The 24781-nt window shown below is 35.9% G+C and overlaps 3 protein-coding genes across 4 annotated transcripts in view; 1 reads left to right on the top strand and 2 right to left on the bottom strand.

The window, feature by feature from the left end:
• LOC132183852 (putative disease resistance RPP13-like protein 1) overlaps positions 1-5341 on the top strand; it is a 45763-nt gene extending 40422 nt beyond the window's left edge. For both annotated transcript variants that reach the window (XM_088518260.1, XM_088518259.1), the window contains exon 3: positions 4882-5341. The gene's annotated coding sequence lies outside the window, so the exon portion shown is untranslated. The remainder of the gene's footprint in view (positions 1-4881) is intronic.
• A 2486-nt stretch (positions 5342-7827) lies between these two features.
• LOC132185901 (LEAF RUST 10 DISEASE-RESISTANCE LOCUS RECEPTOR-LIKE PROTEIN KINASE-like 1.2) lies at positions 7828-16223 on the bottom strand. The gene is made up of 5 exons (XM_088518662.1): positions 15478-16223; positions 10537-11288; positions 9521-9553; positions 9147-9410; positions 7828-8930 (listed from the first exon to the last, which is right to left on the bottom strand). Exons 1-5 carry the CDS (start codon positions 16221-16223, stop codon positions 8005-8007), a joined length of 2721 nt encoding a protein of 906 aa, XP_088374788.1. The 3' UTR covers positions 7828-8004.
• A 3430-nt stretch (positions 16224-19653) lies between these two features.
• On the bottom strand, positions 19654-21024 carry LOC132185297 (LEAF RUST 10 DISEASE-RESISTANCE LOCUS RECEPTOR-LIKE PROTEIN KINASE-like 1.2). Its single transcript, XM_059599091.2, has 2 exons — positions 20259-21024; positions 19654-19667 (listed from the first exon to the last, which is right to left on the bottom strand). The coding sequence occupies exons 1-2, from the start codon at positions 21022-21024 to the stop codon at positions 19654-19656; spliced, it is 780 nt and encodes a 259-aa protein (XP_059455074.2).
• Positions 21025-24781: the final 3757 nt, after the last annotated feature.

Here is a 24781-nt window from a genome sequence, read left to right as displayed (position 1 = left end):
AGCATGACACGCACCTCCCTACCATCCGTCAATGTTTTATGTTCTGTGAGTTTTGTTCTGTTTTATTTTCTCATGTATTTTTCTGTTTCTTTGTGTTTCGTTTTTGAGTTTGTTTTCTTCTTTCTAGATTTGATTTCAGTAGCAATCTATGGGGTGAAGGTTTTGTTATTTTCTACGGTTTTGTGTATACGAATCCTTAAGAGTAACGGTATTAAGTTTTCAGTCACTCTTTTGTTTTCTTTTGATTCTTTTCTAGTAGTAAATCATTGACCGATGTAGAGGAGTTTCAAGCATATAGAAGAATTGTCAGTGTGTTAGAGGTAGTAAAGGAAATTGCGATTGGAAATACACTTGTAGCAGAGATGAGAAGGGCTGGAAATGAATGACTGAGCAGCAACTAGAAACGTGATTTGTTAGAATTTGCTGTAGATCTAAAAATGATGGGGACGGAGTGTCTTGTAATAACCCAAGAGGTTATTGTATGTGTTATAAATAGTATTTAGATTGTGGAGATTCCAAATTATATCATTGGCATTGTATTGAGAGAGCATTTTGCTCATTTAATTGTTATATCAATGAAAATATATCGTTCAAAAAATACTAACAAAGGAATGAAGGCATTGGTGTTAGGTACAAGAGCCAGCCTAGCTAGAAATCTTGGAGCGAGTTTATATAAAGAATAAAGTGTGTTTTTTTTTTTTAAAAAAAAAAAAATGGGGTTGGCAAAAGAGAGTTAGAAAAGTGAAAATTTTGAAGGCAAGATGAGTGGAGCGAAGGTTTGAGATGGACAATAGTTGCCAAAGAACGATCCAATTAAGGTTCATTGAGCAAAAGAAGCAGAAGCCAATTGGGGTTTGCTTTATATTTCTCAATAGTTTTTAGGGTCCAACTGACAATTTTTTCTGATTTAAATACGTTGTCTTCAGACAAAACTTGTTTATTTAACAAATACACTACTTAAAATGCATATATTATAAGTACTGTTGGCCTTTCGAGAAAGCCAAACTCACTTTTAAAAGCAACTACTTGGCTACTTGCTTACTTCTTTCACTAAGTGCAGAAAAACTCAACTTCCATGGCCTTAATATATAATTGATATCACATATATATACACATCTTTTCGCTTACTCTATTCTGGGAACATTGAATCCACATAGTTTCCAGCAATGAGTAATAATGAATATAGAAAAAACAAATGCAAAAGCTTGCCATAGCAATGAAAATAAAGACGAAATATATTATATATGCAGTGTTCAAAACAAAAGAACAGAGAAAACGAAATACATGATGAAGACAAAACGTCTAAGGGCTTGTTGTGCTAAGAAAAATCTACCAATATTTGAACATCCAAGGCAACTTGAAATCCCAGTTGTTAGGAGATAAAGCGGTTATGGAGTTTTTACCAGAGTACATTAATATATATAATTAAACACAATTCTAGCCTAAAAGCTTAAACTAATTAATGGGCTAAGGTCCATTTAAGTATATTAACTACTCTTTTTATTTATTTATTTACTATTATTATTTTTTTTATATATATATTTTTTCAATGTGGGACATAACACTCACAAGTGCACCCACAACACCAGTTCCGAATTCTTAATTCTAACTAATTGCAGAGCCTTTAATTGCTCAAACTAGACAACTTATTTTAAATGAACCGACAAGAATATATCATGTCTTCTATTTTTATAAAATAAATTTTAAAAGAACTTCTTCCACCAACCACCCCCTCAGGACTTTTAGCCGTGCACGGTGGACAAACCCTAAGCTAATTTATAAGGTGGGAAACCACCCTTAGGGACCACTATTAAATTCATTTTTCGTGAGCATCACACTTCAAAACTTTTGAAAGGCTTAATTACCCTCCCAGTGGTCAAACCACCTACAAAGGCTTTTATGGGTAGTTAGTCACACTCTCTCGTAAGAGTTTTGAGAGTAATGTGGCTACCCTAAATTTTTTTTGCCACTGATTTGCCGAACTTTAAATAAAAAAGAAAAAAGAAAGAAAAAAAAGAAAAGAAAAATAAGATAGGTTTAACAGTGGTCGACAAGTACTCCTTAAGATGAAGGGCCTGCAATTCTCAAAATTTTAATCGTTCATTTAAAATAAACGCTTATTTAAAGAGGCAATCAACAACCCTAGAACTTAGATTGGAGGTGGTCAAGTCCCCTAAGCTAAAATGGAACATGATCTTCTCCAGTTCATTTGATCACAATTTGGCTAAAACGTATTGAGTATAAATAAATGATGCGGCATAATTACCACGGTTGATTAAAATAAAATTTTAGAATTTACAAAACCTACAATTTTAACAATTAGAGAAATGACAGAAATTTTTTCCAAACTAGTTTAGAGGAAATATTCTTAAACTCATTTAAAATAGTGCCAAGTGTCTATAAACATTTAAAATCTTAGTTTAAGTTAGTAAACTGCTATTAATGACCTTAAGAATTTAATGTACATTTTAAATATTTATAGACAATTGACACTATTTTAAATGGGTTGAAAGTTATTTTCTCTATTAATTTAAAGAAAATTTATGTCCTTAGAGAAAATGCATTCAACATAATCCAAAATCAGTGAACATTTCATATGGGCATAAATTAGAATGCACGTAGGTCCCACATGAGAACAAGGTAGGCCATGTAATCACCCCTTTGAATTCTTAACAATTCAAGTGGCCGGGTCTAACATCAGCTTAGGCAGCTCATTTAATCAACTGATCATGTCATTAATTTGACTTTCTCTTCTTTCTTTTACTGTTATCACTTTAACCCCTCCCCCACACAAAAAAAAAAAAAAAAAAGCCTGGTCAATCCGAGAGATATACGTATCTTTGCAACGTTCACCATTGATGCTGCCATCCCTGCAAAAGCACAAGAACTTGCCCTTGCCTGTGTTGTTGTACCCACAATACCCACCGGAGCTCTCACAGGCACCACAATCCTTAAGCGGCTTCCAATCAAGCACAAATCCATTCTTTATAGCCCCAGCAAACCCCTCACTACTCAAATTGCGAGTATCAATCTCCGTCTTCTTCAAGGCAGCCACCACCTTCTCGCAAATATTTGCCCATTCGAACCCCGCCGTCTCCTCCCCCTCGACAAAAACAAACCCTCTCCTGTCTTCATGCTTTGAGGGTTATTGAATGTCTAAAACTAATTGCTTTGATGGCAGACGAAGGAAATGAGCAGCCACAACCGAATTTGCCATCCACATGCAATGGCATGGAATATTTACCCAAGGCAATGGTGTACAACAACAAATGTCTTAAGCGTATTTATATTCATGGATGTGATTCACTAACGCAGATTGCAATAGGCCAGCTACCTCCAACTCTAAAGTGGCTAATTATAAATGATTGCAAGGATATGTTGATTTTGCTGTACGAGGATGATACCAACAGTTGCAGTAGCAACACATCTCTTCTTCAGTGCTTGAGCATTTAGGATTGTCCATCCCTCAAATCCTTAACATCAAGCGGAGAATTACATGCAACACTTAAACTCCTCAGCATTATTAATTGTCAAGAGCTGGAGTCAATAGCGAAGAGTTTCCATGAAAACTCGTCTCTAGAGGAGATTGTTATTTGGGGTTGTAAAAACCTTAAATCTTTACCCATGGGCATAGACACCCTTACCAATCTAATTCGAATTGAGATCCGAGAATGTTCAACCCTTGTTTCGTTCCGAGACGAAGGGTTGTTGCTCCCTGTCAACCTTGAAGATTTGTTGATTTTTGATTGTGAGAAAATGCAGGCCCTACCCAACTACATACACAACATCACCTCTCTTGAAGCATTGCAGATTTGGCAATGTCCAATGGTATCCTTTCCAGAAGAAGGTTTTCCCACCAATCTAACATTTCTTCAAATTTGGGATGGCAAAATCACTGAGTCCTTGCTTAACTGGGGGTTGCACAAGCTTACCTCTCTTAGACATCTTGTAATTAGAGGTGGATGTCCGCATTTGGAGTCCTTTCCAGAAATGATGCTGCCTGCATCTCTAACCAGCCTCTTCATCAGAGGCATCCCGAATTTGAAATACTTATCTTCAAAAGGCTTTCGATACGTCTCCTCTCTTAAAACATTGAGAATTGATTGGTGCGAAAACTTTAAGTCCTTTCCAGATGATGGCCTGCCACCGTCACTCTTGCATCCTTCCATCATATGCTGTGACAACTTTACGTCCTTCCCAAAGTATGGCCTGCCTCCTTCACTCCATCGACTTGATATTGCAAACTGTCCCCTGTTAAAAGAACGCTGCAAGAAAGTTCACGGACAAGAGTGGTTAAAGATAGCCCACATCCCATGCATTCAAATTGATGGTAGGTTCATCTAATACCCAGAAGAGGAGAATTAGCCCCTGGATCAAAATAGACTACATGTTTTGTTTTGGTCGGAATTGAAGCCTTACGTATAAATCCAAAGGTCAGTTTATTGCCATGTTAGCTCTTTTTTTATTTTTTTTATTTTTTTTTATTATTTTTTTATTATTTTTTATTGGGACTGTTCTTTGATTTCTAATGCATTCGGGGTCACCATCCTCAGAATGGGAAGATCCTTTGATTGTCTTCTGACTGTTGGTGTTGGAAAGACCCTCTTGTTGCTGTTCTTGTTGGTTTGGTAAAGGTTCGACTATTCTTGTTGGAGTCAATGACACAAGACGGCTTTCGACCATTGAGTCTTTCATTATTAATTGCTATGTTGCTGATCCTTACAGATTTGCGAGTCATTACAGAAAGGTATGTATCTGGATGTTTTTCTTCTTTGTATTGTTTCCTCCTCAATCAAAGAATACATTAATGGACACAATAATGGTAAACATTTTTCTAGTAAACTAAGATTGGTGAAATGGTTTTTGATGCGCTGGTTACAGCACTGCCAATGTCTGAGGGAGGTGAAGAGGCGCAACTTAAAAGGATTGCGGAACTGCATGTGTGGAGTCCACTGGCTGACCGCACTCAAACTCAAGATTCTTTACAATTTTTTGTGTGAATTAATTTTGCAGGCTGAGAATCTGATTTTGGGCAGCTGCTGGGACATTCCTGCTAAGGTATTGTGCTAGTCTACTTTGTACGTTAGCTTCTGGTTTTGTTTCTGCGCTATGGTCCTTCTCTGGGGGTGTATAATCTGGTTGATGTGGATTGTTTTTGATGGTGGCGGGGTTTTATTGGGATGTTTTCCAGCTAAATTGTGAGTGTCTTTCGCTCTGTTTCTCTCTGTTCTGAGTAGAGAAATTGAGTTGCTACTAATTTTTGGTGTAAAGTTGAATTGTTGTTTGTTTCCTGGTGTGTATAGCGTGGTTAGTTATGGTTCTAATTTGGTCAGGTTGTAATTGCTAGAGGGACCATTGTATTCTTTCTTTTGGTATAAAATTTTCATTCATCACCAAAAAAAAAAAAAAAAAAAAAACACTCTTATCTTTGTGCAATTTGGATTCATTAGTTTTTGCACAACATTATAATTACAGAATTCAGTGAGATCAACCTCAATAAATTAATTTTGTTACAGTGTGTAGCAGAAAAGCAGATAAAGCAAACAAACCAAGCTGCAGCTACAGCTTTGTCAAAGTTGTTTTCTCTATTGATTGCACATTTTATGTTGTAGGTTGTTCTTCCGCTGGAGAATCGACAGCCACTTCCTCAGTTTCTCACAATGATTTAGGTATTTTGTTCTTTCTAGTGCTTCTTCTACTTGTTATTTAACTTTTCGGAACCATTTTTACAGTGTCATTTTTTCTGGCCTGCGTCACTTGACAAAAACTTGGTCCCTTTGTTGAATTTCTCACCAGTGAGGCATTTGTGGAAGTAGCAAGTAAATAACCCTCTTTGGGCGTCAACGTGTTCCTTCATTAGATGGCCTACACTATAAAGTGTTGTAGTAACGCCCACAACAGCTACTATACTTTCATTTGAAAGGGTTCCATGCCATATGCCATGAAGCTACACCATCAGGCACTTGTGAAAGGCCTGCTGCAATATTTGATTAGATAATCTGGATTGGCTTTGCTTTCCCTGTTTTCTCACCAGTGACGGGATGATCAAGGGGTTCCTGATACCAAATTGCAGAAATGCTACTGCGTATGGATTTATCATTCCAACCTTGATGTGTTGACCTCATATTGATATATCATAAGAGCCACTTGCACTGATTGAATATGTTAGCTTTATTTTGATTGGCTTGATTTGTTGCCCAAATTGTCATGCATAAGATGTTCTTTGTGTATTGCAGGTGACGTGTTAGAAACTGGTTTTTGTTGAAGAGTCACAAAGAAGCTCATTGACATTCTCGACTGTAGACTGTCCGAACGAGCCAATACATGAAGTCTCACAGAGAGCCTTGTTGGCTATCTCGTCTGCAACATGTTCGAATGAGCTGAACTTAACGTGTTACAGAAGGTCTCGTCTATAGTTGCATCTGCACCCTGTCCGGACGAGTTGGCTCAAGAAGCCTCACTTGCCTCATCTGTAGTAAATTCTTGGGTCATTTCTATTGAACTTCTATAAATGTCTTACGCACGAATTCCGAAGGTGAAATCAGCTGGGTCCTAAGAGAGATACAGAGATGTAGAGCTTGAGCTTTTTCTCTCTCTTAGAGTTATTTGTTGTGTCTTCATCCACAAATCCAAAACAACTGAAGCCTATTGGAGTTCCGATAAAGGAGATCACTAGAAGAAACGGACAAGTGGGTCACTTATTTAGCACACGAGATTGTCAAGTACAAAGGTTTTGTATGCTTTGACATTGTGTAAATTTCTGTTTTTTTATAGTAAAATGATTTCTTGAGTTTGATTGTCTCGGAGAGGTTTTACTTTTAGAAAATTCTCTAAAAGGTTTCCTTTTCGTAACCAAATATCTGTCTCTTTAATTTATAGCTTTTATATATATTTAGTGAATGGTTGCATGCTTAATATTTTTAAATTTAGTATATTGTTGATAAACACTTATTTAACCTCCATTCTAGGTGTAAAATGGAGTCTATTAGGTTTTTCAAAATAGTTTACAGGATCATAGTAGATACAGAATGTATTTCTTAGTCCTGTGATCTCTATGTAATGCTTAGGCAAAACCATTTCTGTAATTCATAGTTACTGCATTGACTTAGCAACTCGCAAATAGTGCTCATGTTACATTTCTCATTGCTTCATACAACTGCCAAGAGTTAAACAATTACTAATAAACAAAATTTTGAGTCTAAAATATTATTTCAAGTCCTACGGTTAAGAATTCTCACTTTAATTACCACATGATTTTTTTTAAAAAAATTACCTAAAAGTAAGAAGCCCCACCATCAAAGAAGTCTTAAGGTGTTTCTTTGTAAGTGTGACAACTATTTTGAAAACAATTATCCAAAAACAGGAAAATAGCTCTCTGTTTTTGTTCTTGAAAGCAATTTTCAAACATGGAAACAAAAAACGATTTGCCAAACGAGCCCTATTTCCACCTCTACTCAATGTAGTGCACGGCCACATAGGGGAAGACTAGGATCAAACTCTAGGCTCCTACAAAAGTAGTGGCGTGGCGCATAGGACTAGCCCAATTGCACTCATGCCCTTTTGGGTCTCTTGGTTTTATTCTAGCCAAACTCCCTATCTCTTCTCTTTTACTGTGTCTTACATAAAGCCAAATTCCTTTCATAAGGAAAAATCTCGTCATTATCTTTGTAATTGACAATTCCACGTTTACATAACAAGAAACTTTGCTGTTTATAATGCCTTGGGTATTATGGTTTAATGAATTGAAAACCAAGGACCCTTTTGTTATTCAAATTCTTTCATATCCAACGGTTATGTGCAACTGAAATAACAGACTGAAGAAATATGTAATTTGAACTTTTATTTAATGAAAAGGAGGATAAATCAATCAAAAAAAGTAAACTGAACAAGACATGTACCTAAGTGAACCCATACCAGCTCTGACATGATATGTACAACTCGTATTCTCACTCAAACTAAGGATGTTTAGTAGTTTTGGCATATGATGAAAAAGGATGACGACTTTTAACTACTGCTAGTTGATGTTGTAGAAGTGCTGATCCAATTTAGAGCAGAATCAGGAGAAAGTGGCAGTGAATCCCTCTTCAACAATCCAACATCATCTGCTGCTTTGCCCATCTCCTCTGCCTCATCTTTACTGTAATCTTTATTTTGTATATCCTGTAGTGCTTCCAGCACTTCCCCCATCGATGGTCTCACGTCTTTAACATATTGCAGACACTGAAATGCCAACTCCGCCACTGCAGTAATCATTCTCTGCACCCTGTAGTCTGATTGAAATCCAAGAGATTTGTCTACAAGCTCATGCAATGTGTGATTTTGAATCTTGTTGATAGCCATGGTGGACAAATTGATTTCGTGTCGATGCCTTGTGATGTCAACAGCAGGCATGGATGATATAAGCTCGATCAAGACTACCCCGAAGCTAAAGACATCGCTCTTGTCATTAAGCTGGTAGCATTCGTGGTACTCTGGATCGACATAACCAGGAGTCCCTTGTGGAGCAGTTGAAACATGGGAGACGTCGGTTGGAAAAAGGCGAGACAGTCCAAAATCTGCGACTTTCACACAAAAATTGTTGTCAAGAAGAATATTGTTTGTTTTCACATCACGGTGGATGATATCAGAAGCATGGAGATATGTCAAAGCACTTGCAGTCTCTAAGGCAATCTTCATTCGAGTTGGCCATCGCAGTGCACCAGGTTTTGCTTTTTCGCCATGAAGATGATCAGCAATGGTGCCATTAGGAATGTATTCATAAACAAGCACGAGTTCGCGGCTGTGACGGGAGGTGCACCCATAAAGTTGGACGAGATTTTGGTGGCGTAAGCGAGTAAGGATTGCAATTTCATTCATGAATTGCTCAACTCTCCTGCAGTTGTTTTCATATAAGCGCTTGACTGCAACTTCACGCCCATCTCGAAGTTTGCCTGCTCAACAAGAGAAAATGACTTCATTATTTTCTATCTTTCCCACGTGCAACTCTCCTTTTCCAAACTACTCAAATGCCTTCCATTATAAAATATTCTCAAACAAAAAACTATAGACATACATAATTAAATTAATTTTGAAAACTTTTTAAAAAGTGGTCCACTGACATATATAGTAGAAAGTGTGGGTATCCGTGTTTGTGTGCTTGCTCTTACCATAGTATACGGTGCCAAAGCCTCCCTCTCCAAGTTCTTTGGAGGAATCAAAATTTTTAGTGGCTTCTTCAAGTTCGCTGTAGTTGAAGAGAGGAGCTCCAAAGTAGTTACTAATTCCCATTTCACGATCTGTCATAGAAGAAGGATAAGAAGAGATGCTTCGGGAGACATAGGATGAGGGACCGTATTTCTTCTTGTTGCGGCGTTGATAGAAAAAGAAAATGACCAACATTATAGCCACGGTTCCAGTAGCAGCGCCAACACCTGGGTAAAAGGGATAGAGGCAACAAGTTCAAATTAATAGTCCCAATTCAGAAATGTTGTAAAACATTGCACAGAAAAGGGCAAAGAGTATGAAAATAGATAAATTTTACCTATACCAATCTTCACTCCCAAATTCCAGTGTCCTGTAACAATAAGCAATGAAAGAAATGAAGTGTCAGAACACAAATAACATCAATATAAATATAACAAGCTCGTATAGATTTTACTATAGCCAAAAGCCGCCCATATGCTTTTCCTAATTCAGGAGTTTCAAATGTAACATGTGCCGCAATTGAACTTACAGGAAAAGAAAAGAAGCTTGATGCCAAGAAGGAAGATAAATTATTAAGGTTATTGAATATGGTACAGTGGCAATAAGTATAAGACAGGTAGCATAGATTTTTATAATCCGAAGGAAATGCAAAACTTGATCATGAAAATTTTCATAAGATTCATTTGGGATACATGTTATTTGGCTCATTCTTTGCAAGTTTTAATTATTGGTTGTTGGTTTCGGGTGAGATCAAAATCCCAAGTCATACGAGTTTTTGTTTCAAACATTAGGTATGAAACAGAAAGAATATTGGACTAATTACATCTGTAGGTAAACAGAAACGAGCCCACAAAGAAAAATAAGTGATTCTTGTTTAGTGTTAGACTTAATGCTGCAAATAGTCTTCCAAGGTGATAACTTTTCTTTCCGGAGAATGGACTTAATTGGCACCCATTGACTTGACTGAAAGCTGATGAGACTTAAACTAAAAATAAACTCTAGAAGACCAAGAAAAAAAAAAAAAAAAAAAAAAAAAAAAAAAAAAAAAAAGAACACAGAAAAAAACAGAACACCAGAATCAATGACAAAGCGAAACCAGTCGGTCATTCAAAAATTCAGATCTCAAAGAACTAATCCAAGAAACCATTCATGTATAGTTCATTGAAACCTATTAAGGGACAAAACGATCTAACGGTAGCCCGATTAAAAACTGCTAAGATTGAACTTTCTATCATAAAAAAGACAGAAAATTGTGCCCACTATAGTTTGGCTGCAAATTATTCCTACACTGAAGAAGAAGGAAAATTTGAAGAAAATATCAAATGATGATAAGGAAATTTCCTACAGAATTACCATCATCGCAGGTTTTGTGATGAGCCCGGTCTCGGCAAAAACAAACAAATTCTCTATTATCGAATCCACAGCGTCCACCACTTTTCTCACAACTGTTGCAGTTAGGTGCAGTCCAATTTAACAAGAAACCCATCTTCAAAATTTCAGTATAATTCATTTGCGACAAGCTTGTCAAGTTGACACCAAAAAGCATATCCACTGGCACATCAACCAAAGACTGGCACCTTTTTTCCCACGGATAGTTAACCTCCAATGCTTTCTCATAGAAAACAGCTAAAGAATGAAGGGTCGTACCATTGCTAGCACAGTCTAACCCATATGTGGGGTATTGAGGCAGTGAAGTGCAGTTGTAGAAGATGGAGAAATCACTACGATACATACTAAGATTAAATGGGGTTCGATCAAGGCTAACGTTATGCAAAGGAGTAGGGCATGCGTCCCTATAGGCGGCGGCATTGGCCAAGAGAAGTGAATGGTTGGAGTAAAAGATATCTTTAATGATATATTCATCATTGGAAATTTTCAGAACTGGGTTTTGCTCGTTGCAGGTAATACCAAAGCTGGGGTAGCCACAGAAAGATTCCTGTTCATCAAGTATCCAAAAGGGGTAGCTTATGTTTGGGCCATTTCCACAACCACGAGGCGCGCAGTCTTGGAACTTTTGGTTAACGGATAGAGCGCGGTTGGCTAAGTTGGTGAAGATGATGAACAAAATGCATACATGGGAGGTGAAGAAGTTTTGGGTGTCCATGGGGAGAAGGGAAGGAAGAAGCAGAGGAAGCCAACAAAGGTGTAAAAGTGGGAGGAGAATTTCCAAGTAGTTGGTATAATACAACATACTTTTACTTGTGTTTTGTTTTATTGGTTTAGAGTTTGACAAAGAAGGGAAAGACCAAAGAAGATTCAAGCAACCACAAAAGATTTGTTTCTTTGGTTTATATTAAATGAGAACAATTTTAGGGTATTATTGGGCCAAGAAGTCGTATAATCTTTTGGAATACTTGGGTCAATTTCTTACAAGTCGGGCCAGAAGAAACCTCCATCTTAATAAGTTGTAATTTTCTATCTATGTTGACAGCTTGGGAATCCATGGTCAAAGACTCAGAATGGAAATTAGACAACAAAAAATTGGCCAAACGACTCAAGACACATCATACCTTGTAATGATGACATCATCATGATATACTATAGTAGACATTAAGGGCGTTTTCGCACTCCCGTTTTAAACAAAATCATAAAAAATATGTATTATTTAAGAGTGCGTTTTGAAAAAATTCGAAACGGACCGATAATATCATCAAACATGTACTCTAAAGTTGGCAAAGATGTCAGCAAAAGTGGGCAATGGATGAATACGGGTGCGTTTGGGAGTGCGTTTTTAAAAAAATAATCTGCGATTTTAAACCAAATCACAATTCTAGGGTGTTTGGGATTGCGATTTTAAAAACGTAAATTTTAAAATCGCAAAAGAATCTGCGATTTCCATAAGCTGAATAAGGGTGCTTATTTGAAAAAGTGCGAATTTAAAACTAAATCACGATTTCTATTAAAAAGATATTTGGCGCAATAGTTACCTTTTTTTAGAACGGGAATGAAAAAAATACCAAGAATACCCACCTAAAATATATTAATACCCTTCTTTTCTCTTGTTTTTTTTTTTTTTCTTCATCCTCTCTGTCATGTTCATCCTTATTGGTAATTTGGTCATGAAACCGCAATTATATGCTAATGTTATCCAAACACTCAATTGATAAAAAAAGTATTTTTTAGTATGTTTTACCAAATGCCTGTGCGATTTTAAAAAGTAACGATTTTAAAAACACAATTTTTAAAAACGCAATTTTTAAAATAGCACTTATTGAAATCGCACTCCCAAACAGGCCCTAAGACGTAATGGGAATCTCTTGAAGTAAAAGACCCACACCTAGTACCAAACACATGAATTAGATGGGTAACTTTTAGGCACTATTAGCATGGGCCAAACAGAGTCTTAAGATTGGCAAAAAATCATTTCAATAATGGAGAATTATCTATGTGTTGACAATATATTTTTCATGTGATTGGTTATATATACTTATAAATATTATTGAAACAAAAATAAACTAAAATATAAGGAAAAAACAATTATAAATCTAAGAAAGTTTTGTGGGGATGAGATTTGACGAGGGTTTTGGTTGGTTGAAGAGAAGGCGGCCGGGAAAAAAAGAGATCATTCATCATTATTTTTTCTAAGTTCACCATATCTATGGGAGTGGTTGACCAACTTAAGAAGATGCTTTCATATGGTAGATTCAACAAAATTGTATGACATTTGTATATCAGTCTAAATTAGGTTTTTATCTAATTTGAATTAAGTCCTCAAGTTTTTAATTTCAAGAATATGACCATTAGGATTTGTCCAAATTATAAATAGGTTATTCTGTCACTTTCTGCCAAATTGAATGGTTTCTCATATGTCATGTGTGTCTCAATTGACACACCATCATTCATATTATCACCTAATATCAATGCCATATTATTAAGAGTCAAGTCATCCATAAAAAAATAAAAGAAGACCTAACTCTAAAAGCATGAACCATATTATCTGTGAGCCTAATTTTTTAGATTTGTAGCATTAGAGGAAAAACCGTTAACTGTAACATTGTGATGGATCATGGCGTGTCAAGTGAGACACACATGACAAATGGAAAACTGTTACTTTTAACAGCAAAGTGACAGAGTGACCAATTTAAAATTTGGTCAAAACCTAATGACGAAGAACTAAATTCAAATCAGACGAAAGCTTAAGGATTAAATATGATTCTTTTTCTTTCCTGAAAATAAGAAACCTGAAACTATATGTAAAAATAAGATTTGCAGGCATAATCAGCATCAACAAATTTTACATGCTAAAAAGAAAAAATTATATTTTAAAATACTATGCACTCTTCACCAAGCCCGTACGGCCAATTTGGTCATGATGAACTCACTGTCTAAAATGTCTTACAAGTAATTCAAACACAGAAAACTCTAGGCCTAATTTAATAAGGTGCAGACAAATATGATATGCAGGGCAATCTATAGTAAATAACTAAATAATCAATCAAGTTTTGTAAGGGAAACAGAATTCAAAAGTCCAGAATGCCTCTATATATAATTAACAATTCCGCCTATGAAATCAAAATGCTTAAAAATATAGAAAACGATGAAAAATAGTGAAGCCCATAATTGGTTAAAATAATTAGACGGAAGAAAGAGAGACTTTTCTAAAGCTCAGAAATTTCCTTCCAATTAAAACGTGTCTGGAAAGCATGCGTGCTTCTCACAGCATGCTCTGAATGAAGACCTCGTAAACGTGTGCGCGTGTTCTGATACAAATTTGCAACTTCTTAAAGAAAACCCTAACACTTTATATAACAAATATTATATATTTAGAAAAGACAGAGGGGACGATAATAGCGACAATTTATACTTAATTGTGACCATAATAACACCGTAAACGCTATAACTTGACGGAGTGTTTAACTAACCACATAAAAATTGTCTTAAGACAACTCAACCACGTTTCATGTAAGAAAGATTAGAATATGTAAACTGACTTGTATGGGACATGCTTTCACACATAAGGGTTAGCTTGGACACACCCAATTAATAAACAGAGGTAGGTGTGAATAATGAATATCCCTTGGAGCGTGACTTTCTCTGTTTTGACTGTTGACAAGTTAAGTTGACAAGTAAAGAGGTAGTGACGTGCAGCTATGTAAGGCTGCAAGAGACTGGATGATCATGACCAGACAGCTATCTAGTATGACCCAGTCAATTGGGTGTATTTTTATGGTTGAATGATTCATATATACGTTAATTAAGGTATTCTTTTCATATTTTTGACTTTGTTTTTAAAACATGAATACATTATGGTAAAAAAGTCTACCCATGCCTTTTCGGAACTCTTTTCTTCCTTCATCCTGATCTAATGGTTGCTAAGTTAAGAGAGAAAAACACTTTCTAATTGATAGAATAAAATTTGGGTTGGTGTTTTGCACAGCCTAATAACTGATGAGTGACAAAGTGATTGCGATAGAGTGTGCAAATTTCTCCCAAAAACTTGCAACTTTCGGTAGTGAAATGCCTCTTTCCCCAAAAACTTTCCCCACTTTCAATTAAAAAAAAAAGAAAAAAAAAAAACTGCAACTTGCAAGTGAACACATGAAACTCAAAGGGTAGGTAAGAGAACAGAGGCAGCAAAACTCTATCGAGTTGGTGACTAGAGAAATGCCTCTTTCCATTGTTACTAACGTTACAATTTGGCGGAATTGACATGTTTCATTCACTATTGAGGTTTTTTTTTCTTTCTTTCTTTCTAATTAAGAGTGAGTGAAGATAGATGTAGAATGCAAAAAGAAGCATTTTTCTAGTGATTAAGTGCCTTCAATATTCAAGCATGAAACTCTAAGAACATAGTGTTTTTTTATAGGGGGTATTATCGATAAAATTGACCAGGAAAAAAAAAACACTCAAGCACTTTGATTGATTCATCAGAAATTAGGTGAAAAGGGAATAAACTGGGCCAATCGTGTCAAAATTTTCCGATGGGTGATTGAGTGTTAGCTGTATTTTTGAAGTGTTGTATTGGTGTGACTAGTAGAAACACAAGGATGAAGAGCCTTTGGGGTACCAAATTGACCAACAGACCATAACTATGGATGCTATGGATTGTTAATTAACTGTTCCGGCTGCTAACTTAAAAAGATGTTGATTATACCAGTTTGTGGGCTATAGCTAATTAAGAGCAAGAACAATACCCGGCGAAAAGCCTAATCCAAGAAAGTGAAAAGTGAGAAGAGAAGAGAGCATAGCATACCTTTCGTTTGATTCGGACATGTATTATTAGATTGCCGTTGGTCACGGGCCTCACGGCAAAAGCAGAAAAATGACCCCGTGGAGTTACAACCACCGCATACCCCACCTGAATCCTCACACCCCCTACAGAGAATCCCCAATCCATTGTTGTATTCCACCTGAAAACCTTCAACCATTGCTTTCTCAACTGCCGGGACTCCACCCTGAGGGTCGTCAAGAAGAGCAATAGCACTAGTATTCCGGAGAATCGGAACCTGGATATTGTTGTCGCAATCCCTTCTAAGTTGTGCATGTAATTCGAAGCCCAATGGCGATTCGTCTTCCAGGTAATAAGCATTAAATTTCCCATCAGGATCTTCTTGGCTGCAATTAAATCTATTTCGTAGTTCAGGTATGCTGTGGTGTTGAACATCAGGGCAGCCGTAGAGTATAGTTAAGTTTCGATCGGTTGAAGCGTAATGAAACAAAGTGTAATTCAAGGTTGTATTTCTCAACTCTGGAGGTGGAGAACAAGGACCATCCCAGAGGTCCAACCTTGAAATGGTAAAGGTTAGATAAGATGTGTCGATGTTTAGCACGCGGAAGTCTAGACCTTTAAATCTCATAACCGGGTACTCATCATCAGTTTCGTTGCAACTGAGCTCGTGCCCTGGATGACCGCAATATTCAGGTCGGCCGCCGCCCCAGAAAGGGAACGAAATGTTGACGCTTCCACAGGCATATGTACGGTTGCACACCACAAAAGCAGGATCATCTTCCTGGCAGTAAGATGGCGGTAGTATTGTTAAGAAGAAGGAGAGGAACAGCTGTATGATGATGATGGAAGAAAGAGAGAGATGGAAATCCATTGTTTAGAAGATCAAGTGATCAGAGATGGGTTTGGAATTGGAGGAAATGTATAATATATGTTGAATGGTGTGAGGGATCAGAGATGGGCGGGTTTTGTCATATTACCAATTTACATGTTGCCCATTTATTTTAACTTTGACTGAGAAAGGTATGATTGTTAAATTAATTAATTTGTTAGAATTCTCGTATCAGAAAGAGGCGACGAGACGCGGCTATTGACTTTCCTACAATTTCCTCTTGAGAAAGTTTGGTGGAAGCCAAGTTGGCGGGCGACAGACCTCTTTAGAAGATGGCGAAGGTGAGGTTACGAAAGCACCATACAATTTCCTTTTCTATATTTGTGTATATTCCAATACACAAATAAAGGACAGAAATTTCGCTGTTCAACTTTTTCTTTTCTATTGCTTTCTTTCCACATTTCAGATATCGATGGATAAGACCATAAAAACAAATCAAAGCAAAAGACTAAAAACCCTTTTGCAAATCATTTCTGCACAACTATTTTTATTCTCCAACAAAATTGCACCGACTAGCCTAACTAGAAGAAATCAAACTATTTGTAATATAAATATATATGTAGGAACTGTCTCCGGTCTCCAGCATGAGAATTGTTGAGAGTTACATCTCATCGAAATCTCCTCTAATTTTAATTAAAGTACCGACACGATTTAGCAAGGACTGGGATCCTCTCCCCTCCAAATGGAGGGGAACCGGTTCTCTTTAGCATAGGAGTAGAATTGTCCAAACAAAAAATAGACAATTTTACCCCTATTTTAACAAGAAGGAGAGGATCCAAATGCATTTAGCAACTACCCAAAGTTGCCTATGCAATTAATTGATCAGTGACATTTAATTATAATTGCTTTCAAGTTTTTTATTTTTTTGCTTTCAAGTTATTGAACAGAAGTAATTAGGATCTTGACTACAATTAATAGAACCAACAAGGTCACAGGAGTCAGACAATCAAACAAACAAAAATTACTTTCAACCTAGCTAGTAATCGCTTTGGTCATGTGGGTTCGAGGTTGTGTCTATATATATATATATATAGCTTTTTTGTTTTTAGTAGGCTGCATACGTAGCCTTAGAAAAAGTATAGAAGGGATTTGGATTAGCTGATGTAGTTTTAAGAATTTTATGAGGACAGACAAAATAAAGTTAAATTTAGACCATTGAAAAAGTTAGAGAATCTATGCTGTAATTTTTTACATCATCTAAGCCCAACCCAAGCTGCTGGTTAAATACTAATGAAAGTTGACGATGATGTCGATCTACCATCTCTATTGTGTCTTTCACTGAATTTGTCAAGATTCTCGGATCGAAATCTTTTGAAGATAGATCTGATTTCTTATGCCAAACTTAGCATGACACGCACCTCCCTACCATCTGTCAATGTTTTATGTTATGTGGGTTTTGCTTCTGTTTTATTTTCTCATGTACTTTTCTGTTTCTTTGTGTTTCGATTTTAGGTTTGTTTTCTTCTCTCTAGAGTTGATTTCAGTAGCAATCTACGTGGTGAAGGTTTAGTCATTTTTTACAGTTTTGTTTATACGAACTCTTAAGAGTAACGATATTAAGTTTCCGATCAGTCTTTTGTTTTATTATGATTCTTTTCTAGTAGTAAATCAATGACCAGAGGAGTTTTCAAGCATACAGAAAAATTGTCAGTGTGGTAGAGGTAGTAAAGGGAATTGCGTTTGGAAGTACACTTGTAGCGGAAATGAGAAAGGTAGGAAATCAATGACTGAACAGCAGCTAGAGACGTGATTTGCTAGAATTTGCTGCAGATCTAAAACTGATGGGGAAGGTGATATTCAAAGATAGTGTCTTGTAATAACCCAAGAGGCTATTTTGTATGTGTCAAAGATAGTATTTAGATTGTGGAGATTCAAAATTATATCCTTGGCATTGTATTGAGAGAGCATTTTGCCCATTTAATTGTTATATCAATGAAAATATATGGTTCAAAAAGTACTAACAAAGGAATGAAGGCATTGGTCTTAGGTACAAAAGCCAGCCTAGAATTCTTGGAGCGAGTTTATAAAAAGAATAAAGTGTTTTTTTTAAAAAAAAAATGAGGTCGGCAAAAGAGAGTTAGAAAAGTGAAAATTTTGAAGGCAAGATGAGTGGAGTGAAGGTTTGAGATGGACGATAGTTGCCAAAGAACGATCCAATTAAGGTTCATTGAGCAAAAGAAGCAGAAGCCAATTGGGGTTTGCTTTATATTCCTCAATAGTTTTTAGGGACCAACTGACAATTTTTTCTGATTTAAATACGTTGTCTTCAGACAAAACTTGTTTATTTAACAAATGCACTACTTAAAATGCATATATTATAAGTACTATTGGCCTTTCGAGAAAGCCAAACTCACTTTTAAAAGCAACTACTTGGCTACTTGCTTACTTCTTTCAGTAAGTGCAGAAAAACTCAACTTCCATGCCCTTAATATATAATTAATATCACATATATATACACATCTTTTCGCTTACTCTATTCTGGGAACTTTGAATCCCCATAGTTTTCCAGCTATGAGTAATAATTAATATAGAAAAAATAAATGCAAAAGCTTTCCATGGCAATGAAAATAAAGACGAAATATATTATATATGCAGTGTTCAAAACAAAAGAACAGAGAAAACGAAATATGATGAAGACAAAACGTCTAAGGGCTTCTTGTGCTAAGAAAAATCTACCAATATTTGAACATCCAAGGCAACTTGAAATCCCAGTTCCGGATTTTTAATTCTAAATAATTGCAGAGCCTGTAATTGCTCAAACTAGACAACTTATTTTAAATGAACCGACAAGAATATGTCATGTCTTCTATTTTTATAAAATAAATTTTAAAAGAATTTCTTCCACCAACCACCCCCTCAAGACTTTTGGCCGTGCACGGTGGACAAACCCCAAGCCAACTTATAAGGTGGGAAACCACCCTTAAAAGTTTCGAGGGAGTAGCCAACATTAGCTTGGGAAAAGTTGACCAGTATTAAATTCATTTTTTTGACCATCACACTTCAAAACTTTTGAAAGGCTTAATTCTCTTTGGAGTGGTCAAACCACCTACAAAGGCTTTTATGGGTGGTTAGTCACGCTCTCTCGAAAGAGTTTTGAGAGTAATGTAGCTACCCTCAAACAAAAAAAATTTTACAACTAATTTGCCAAACTTACAAAAGGAAAAAAAAAAAAAAAAAAGGACAAAAGGACAAAAAAAAAAAAGATAGGTTTAACCGTGGTCGACAAGTGCCTCTTAAGATGAAGGGCCTGCAATTCTTAAAATCTTAATCGTTCATTTAAAATAAACGCTTCTTTAAAGAAGCAATCAACAACCCTAGAGCTTAGATTTGAGGTGGTCAAGGCCCCTAAGCTAAAATGGAACATGATTTTTTCCAGTTCATTTTATCATAATTTTGCTAAAACATATTGATTCTAAATAAATGATGCTGCATAATTACCATATTTGATTAAAATAAAATTTTAGAATTTACAAAACCGACAATTTTAACAATTAGAGAAATGATATAAATTTTTTCCAAACTAGTCTGGAAGAAATATCCTCAAATCCATTTAAAATAGTACAAAGTATTTATAAATATTTAAAACATTAGTATAAGTTAGTAAACTACTATTAATGATATTAATAATTTAATGTGCGTTTTAAATGTTTATAGACAATTATATTTTAAATAGATTAGAGGATATTTTTTCCAGACTGATTTGAAAGAAATTTATGTCATTAGAAAAAATCCATTCGACATAATACACAATCAGTGAACATTTCATATTGGCATAAATTAGAATGCACGTAGGTCCCACATGAGAACAAGGTAGGCCATGTAATCACGCCTTTGAATTCTTAACAATTCAAGTGGCCGGGTCTAACATCAGATAAGGCAGCTCATTTAATCAACTGATCATGTCATTAATTTGACTTTCTCTTCTTTTCTTTTAATGTTATCACTTTAATTAACCCCTCCCCCACATAAAAACAAAAAACAAAAAAAAAGGCTGGTCAATCCGAGAGATATACGTACCTTTGCAACGTTCACCATTGATGCTGCCATCCCTGCAAAAGCACAAGAACTTGTCCTCCACGCCTGTGTTGTTGTACCCACAATGCCCACCGGAGCTTTCACAGGCACCACAATCCTTAAGCGGCTTCCAATCAAGCGCAAATCCATTCTTTATAGCCCCAACAAACCCCCCACTACTCAAATTGCTAGTATCAATCTCCGTCTCCATCACAGCGGCCACCACCTTCTCCTCGCAAATATTTGCCCAGTCGAACCCCGCCGTCTCCTCCCCCTCGACAAAAACAAACGACGAGTAATTCGCATTATACCCCTCCAAGCACCCGATGGGAGGCACGGATGTTGGGTACAAGGGACTACAATTAAAGTAAAAACTGAGGTTCAAATCCGAAGTAGAAAAATTCAATGGGAGCGTGTCGAGAGTGACGTTGTGACGCACCCTCGGACACGATTGGTTTGCGGCATCGATGTCGACGAGGGTGAGGGTGTTGTGAATATAATCTATTTCGGTTACGTAGTATGTGTCGTCGGGCAAAGCAAGTATAGGTTTCTCGTCGGCGGACGAGCACGTGAGACCAAAGCCCTTGTAGCCGCAATATGATTTATCGGAGGTGGTGTTGTCGCCATACAACCAAAAGGGGTAGAGGATCCCAACGTCACCGCAATGGTTCCGAGCGCATAGTGGTGAAAAAGAAGTAGAATTGGTGAATATGGAGTTGAAGAAGAAGAGGGAGAGAATAAGGAGGAGAAAGCTTAAAGGGTGTGACATTGTAAACAAATGTTGGCTCTTCTCTTGAAGTGGGTAAACTCATATATATATAGAGAGAGAGAGAGAGAGAGAGAGAGAGATTAATTTAATTATAGCACATAGACTACATAGTCTAGGGTCTGAGTGGTTTGAGTTAAGATAACTTTATTTTGATTAATTTATGATGTTAGAAAAACTTTCTGAACTCTTGTAAGTCTGCAACCCCGTTTTGACCAAAACGTATTTTGCTACCACAGATGAAGGAATGAATCTTTTATGAGTAGTAGAAGTGTTTTTTTTTTTTTTTTTGCCTTAAATTAATTTCGAAAACATTTTAATAAGTGGTTCAATGACATATATATTAAAATGTGTGGGTATATGTTGTTTGTGCACTTGCTCTTAACATAGTATACACGCGGCCTATCCGGCGGCAGATTTGAAACTTTTAGTTTGAAAGGACAAAACTTCTAAAAAAATATTTGAGGAGATAAAAATTAATTTTTAAAGACTTATTTTATAAAACTATATATATGTTTTTTTTAAAAAAATTTAATTTTTTTGGAGACCACCTTATGGCTTCTGCCTTTAGGGGACCCAAGATGGTTCCACCCCTGGCCTACCATTGTTAAACTCTTGATGGTTTATTTAAAATTATCGGTCAAAAAGTTTGCAACATCAATTATCTTGAGGCGAAAAAAAAGATTGCAAACAAATATTTCTTCATCCAACCATCAAAGATGGTGGCCGGACAACCCCTAATTGAAGGCTAGTTGGAGTTGGGTGGCCAGAGACAAATTTAGGGGGGAGGACTGGCAGTGGCCCTATTCCCCCCCCCCCCCCCCCAAAAAAAAAAAAAAAACAAAAAGAAAAATTACAATAAGATATTTTTTGTCAATTAGTTCCTCGCCAAAAAAATTTTGACCCTTGGTCGCCTCAAATTCAAAGTTGGCTCCCTCTAGTAGACCACACCAAAACCCTAAGAAATGGTTGAGAGATGATCAAATCACTACCAAATGCTTTGGATTTGGTCGGAACATTATCCTTCGAAACTCTTATTCTCTCATAAGTCATGAGAATATGGTTGGTTACCACTTTAGAAGTTTTGCAGGTGATAGAACCTATGTAAAAGATTTTGAAAGGTTCGACAAACCCCAAAGCCGACCACCCTTAAATCTCTTATAGGAATGGCTTATTACCTCAAGAACTTTGAGGGTCGTTTGAAACACCTCTTGGAATGATTGGCTGAAGAAACTTGTTTCTACAATTTTTTATTTTTTATTTTTTATTTTTTTTTTAATTTTTTTAATCTTAAAATGGATTGCATAGTGGCAAGCCTTAAGAATTACAAGAAATCCTGATTTTTCATTGAATTTGTGGAACAATTAAAGCACATAGTGTTAGGCTATGTGAAATTTGATTTGTATCTGACATTGAAAGCGTCACAGTTTAAATGGAATTTTTTGTTAGGCTTAGGTCCTGTTTAGGATTGCTTTTGAGGGGCCTAAAAGTCCTTTCAACACTTAACAAGTCCGTTTAAAAAAAAAATGTACTCCTTAGGTAAAAAAATTAAAAGTGCTTTTATGGGTCCAAATAGCCTAAAAATGACCAAAACGCACTTTTGACAAAAAATTAAAAATGAATTTGCCCAAAAGCTCTTTTTGACAAAAAGTTCTATTTTTCAAACGCAATCACAAATAGGCTCTTAATATATTATAATTGGCCTAAGCCGGAGTAATTGGGGGTCATATTCATAGTTGCTTAAGACTTTAGGCCGGGCTTTGTATGGATGTAATTGATGTCTTTTGTATTGTTTCTCAAAAAATGATAAAACATTGCTGAAACTCTATAGACATAGTTCTGAACCACATAAATCGTTGTATTATGTGATTACTTGTTTTTGCTTTTTCTGTATTTTTCACATCTTACTGATTCTCAAAGATATGATAGAATTTCTAACTCATAGTCTAGGGTCTAAGTCGTTATACTTAAGATAGATATATATTTGATTTATGATGTCAGAAAAAGTTTCTGAATTCTAATAACTCAACAATTCCATTTGGACCAAGAAGGATTTTGGTGCTGTATGTAGGGAAGGAATCTTTTATGAATAGTAGACGCGGTTTATTTTTTGGATAGAAAGAATTTCAAGAATAAATCGTCAACTTTTTTTATTATTATTTTTTTTGTCACGACGGCTTCTATAGGATTAATGAGAATAACATTCTCTCAATTTTAAATAAAATAAATAATATTTATTTTATGATTAAAATTAATATAATATTACATTATTTAAATATTTTAAATGATGTATTAATATTAACTTTATATATATCGTTAAATAAAATTTATTATATAGTAAATATTTAAAGTTTGTGCATTTAACTATGTATGTAAAATTGATCCTAGCCTATTTTTAAAAATATTTAAATAACATAGTATTAGATGTACTAATTTTAAATTTTGATTATAAATATTTAAAATAAAGAGGATTGTGTTCCTAATGCCTAGGCTTTAACGTAGAAAACAAGACAAAATAGAGTTTCATAACTTTATTGTGTAGTTTATTTCTACAGAAGGTTCAGAGAAGGTTCTTAAAAGGTGCAAAGAGATCTTTGTATACTTGGAAGTCATAGTGGAGTCCACCCAAGAGAGAATGGAAATAAAATATAAGGAGACGTGTGGCGTCGGCATTTCTTTGATTTTTCGTAAGCCTAAATCAATACTTTAAGAATTTCTTCTTCTTTTTCTTCGTGTTTTTCTGCCTTCTGGGGAAGGTGGAAAGGAAGTGGAATTGACCAGAAGATGCAATTCAGCAAGCTAATTAAATTTGGCACTCAATGACAATAATAATTGCATAAATGACTATAATAAACTTAACGTATCAATACGAATATGACCACAACTGTAATTTTGTCATAAATATTGTTGACTGTTATTAACATTGTTGAGTAAGTTGATCTATCAAGAAAACCTGCAAAGAGAAAGAAGGTCAAGTATTCGTTTTGAGAAGGAAGGAAGTTAAAAGGAAAATTGGAGAAGAAGATTGTTTGGCTAGAATGGACGCACCTTGTGAGTGATCCCCTTCCCTTCTCTTTATTAAGTGTTTTCCTACGCTTCGTTGATTTGTAGGGAGTTTATAAGATAGCTGATTTAATATTGTGGCTCGCATTATGTTTGGCACACGTACATTCTTTACGCCCCAAGAATAAAGGAGCGTTAGCACTCCAGGAGTAGACACAAACTCTCTTTATTTGCATTTATGTTATGTTTGTTTTTGTTTTGGAGCTTTTGTCTCCTTGCTAGTGGTTTCTGTTTTCTCCGCATGGGGTTCGAGAAGGGCTGAGGGGCCTCTCGAGGTTCGTGTCCCTTTCCTTGCAACTGTGCTATGCTGTCTTTGGTTCTGTGGGGATGCTTCTCTTCGGTTGCTCTGTTTCTACCTTCCTCAATGTTAGGTCTCTTTTTGTGGAATTTTTCAAGGAATGTTTTAGTTGTTCCTTAGGAGGTTAATCTCGGGGAACTTTGCATTTGTAAACCACCAACGGTGGCGGTATTAGCAGTTTTTTTTAGGAACTAAATTATTTATTTGACTAATTTTCAATTATTCTTGTTTATACGACACTGTCTTTTAGTTGTTTTCAAGCATTCGTTAAGGTTGCTCACCCCTTATTTTTATCGCTTATAGTGTAATCTCTCATTTCTCTTCCCCTACTTTGAATTAAAAAAAACACGTTAATAGGTGCGGTCCAATTTTCACGAGTGTTTCCATTTTAGATTTACT

The sequence above is a fragment of the Corylus avellana genome, chromosome 7 (genome assembly GCF_965113065.1).
Source record: "Corylus avellana chromosome 7, dhCorAvel1.hap1.2, whole genome shotgun sequence".
Classification (NCBI taxonomy): Eukaryota; Viridiplantae; Streptophyta; class Magnoliopsida; order Fagales; family Betulaceae; genus Corylus; species Corylus avellana.
Note: the sequence above shows the minus strand (reverse complement) of the source record. Positions and strands in the feature narration are given on the sequence as shown.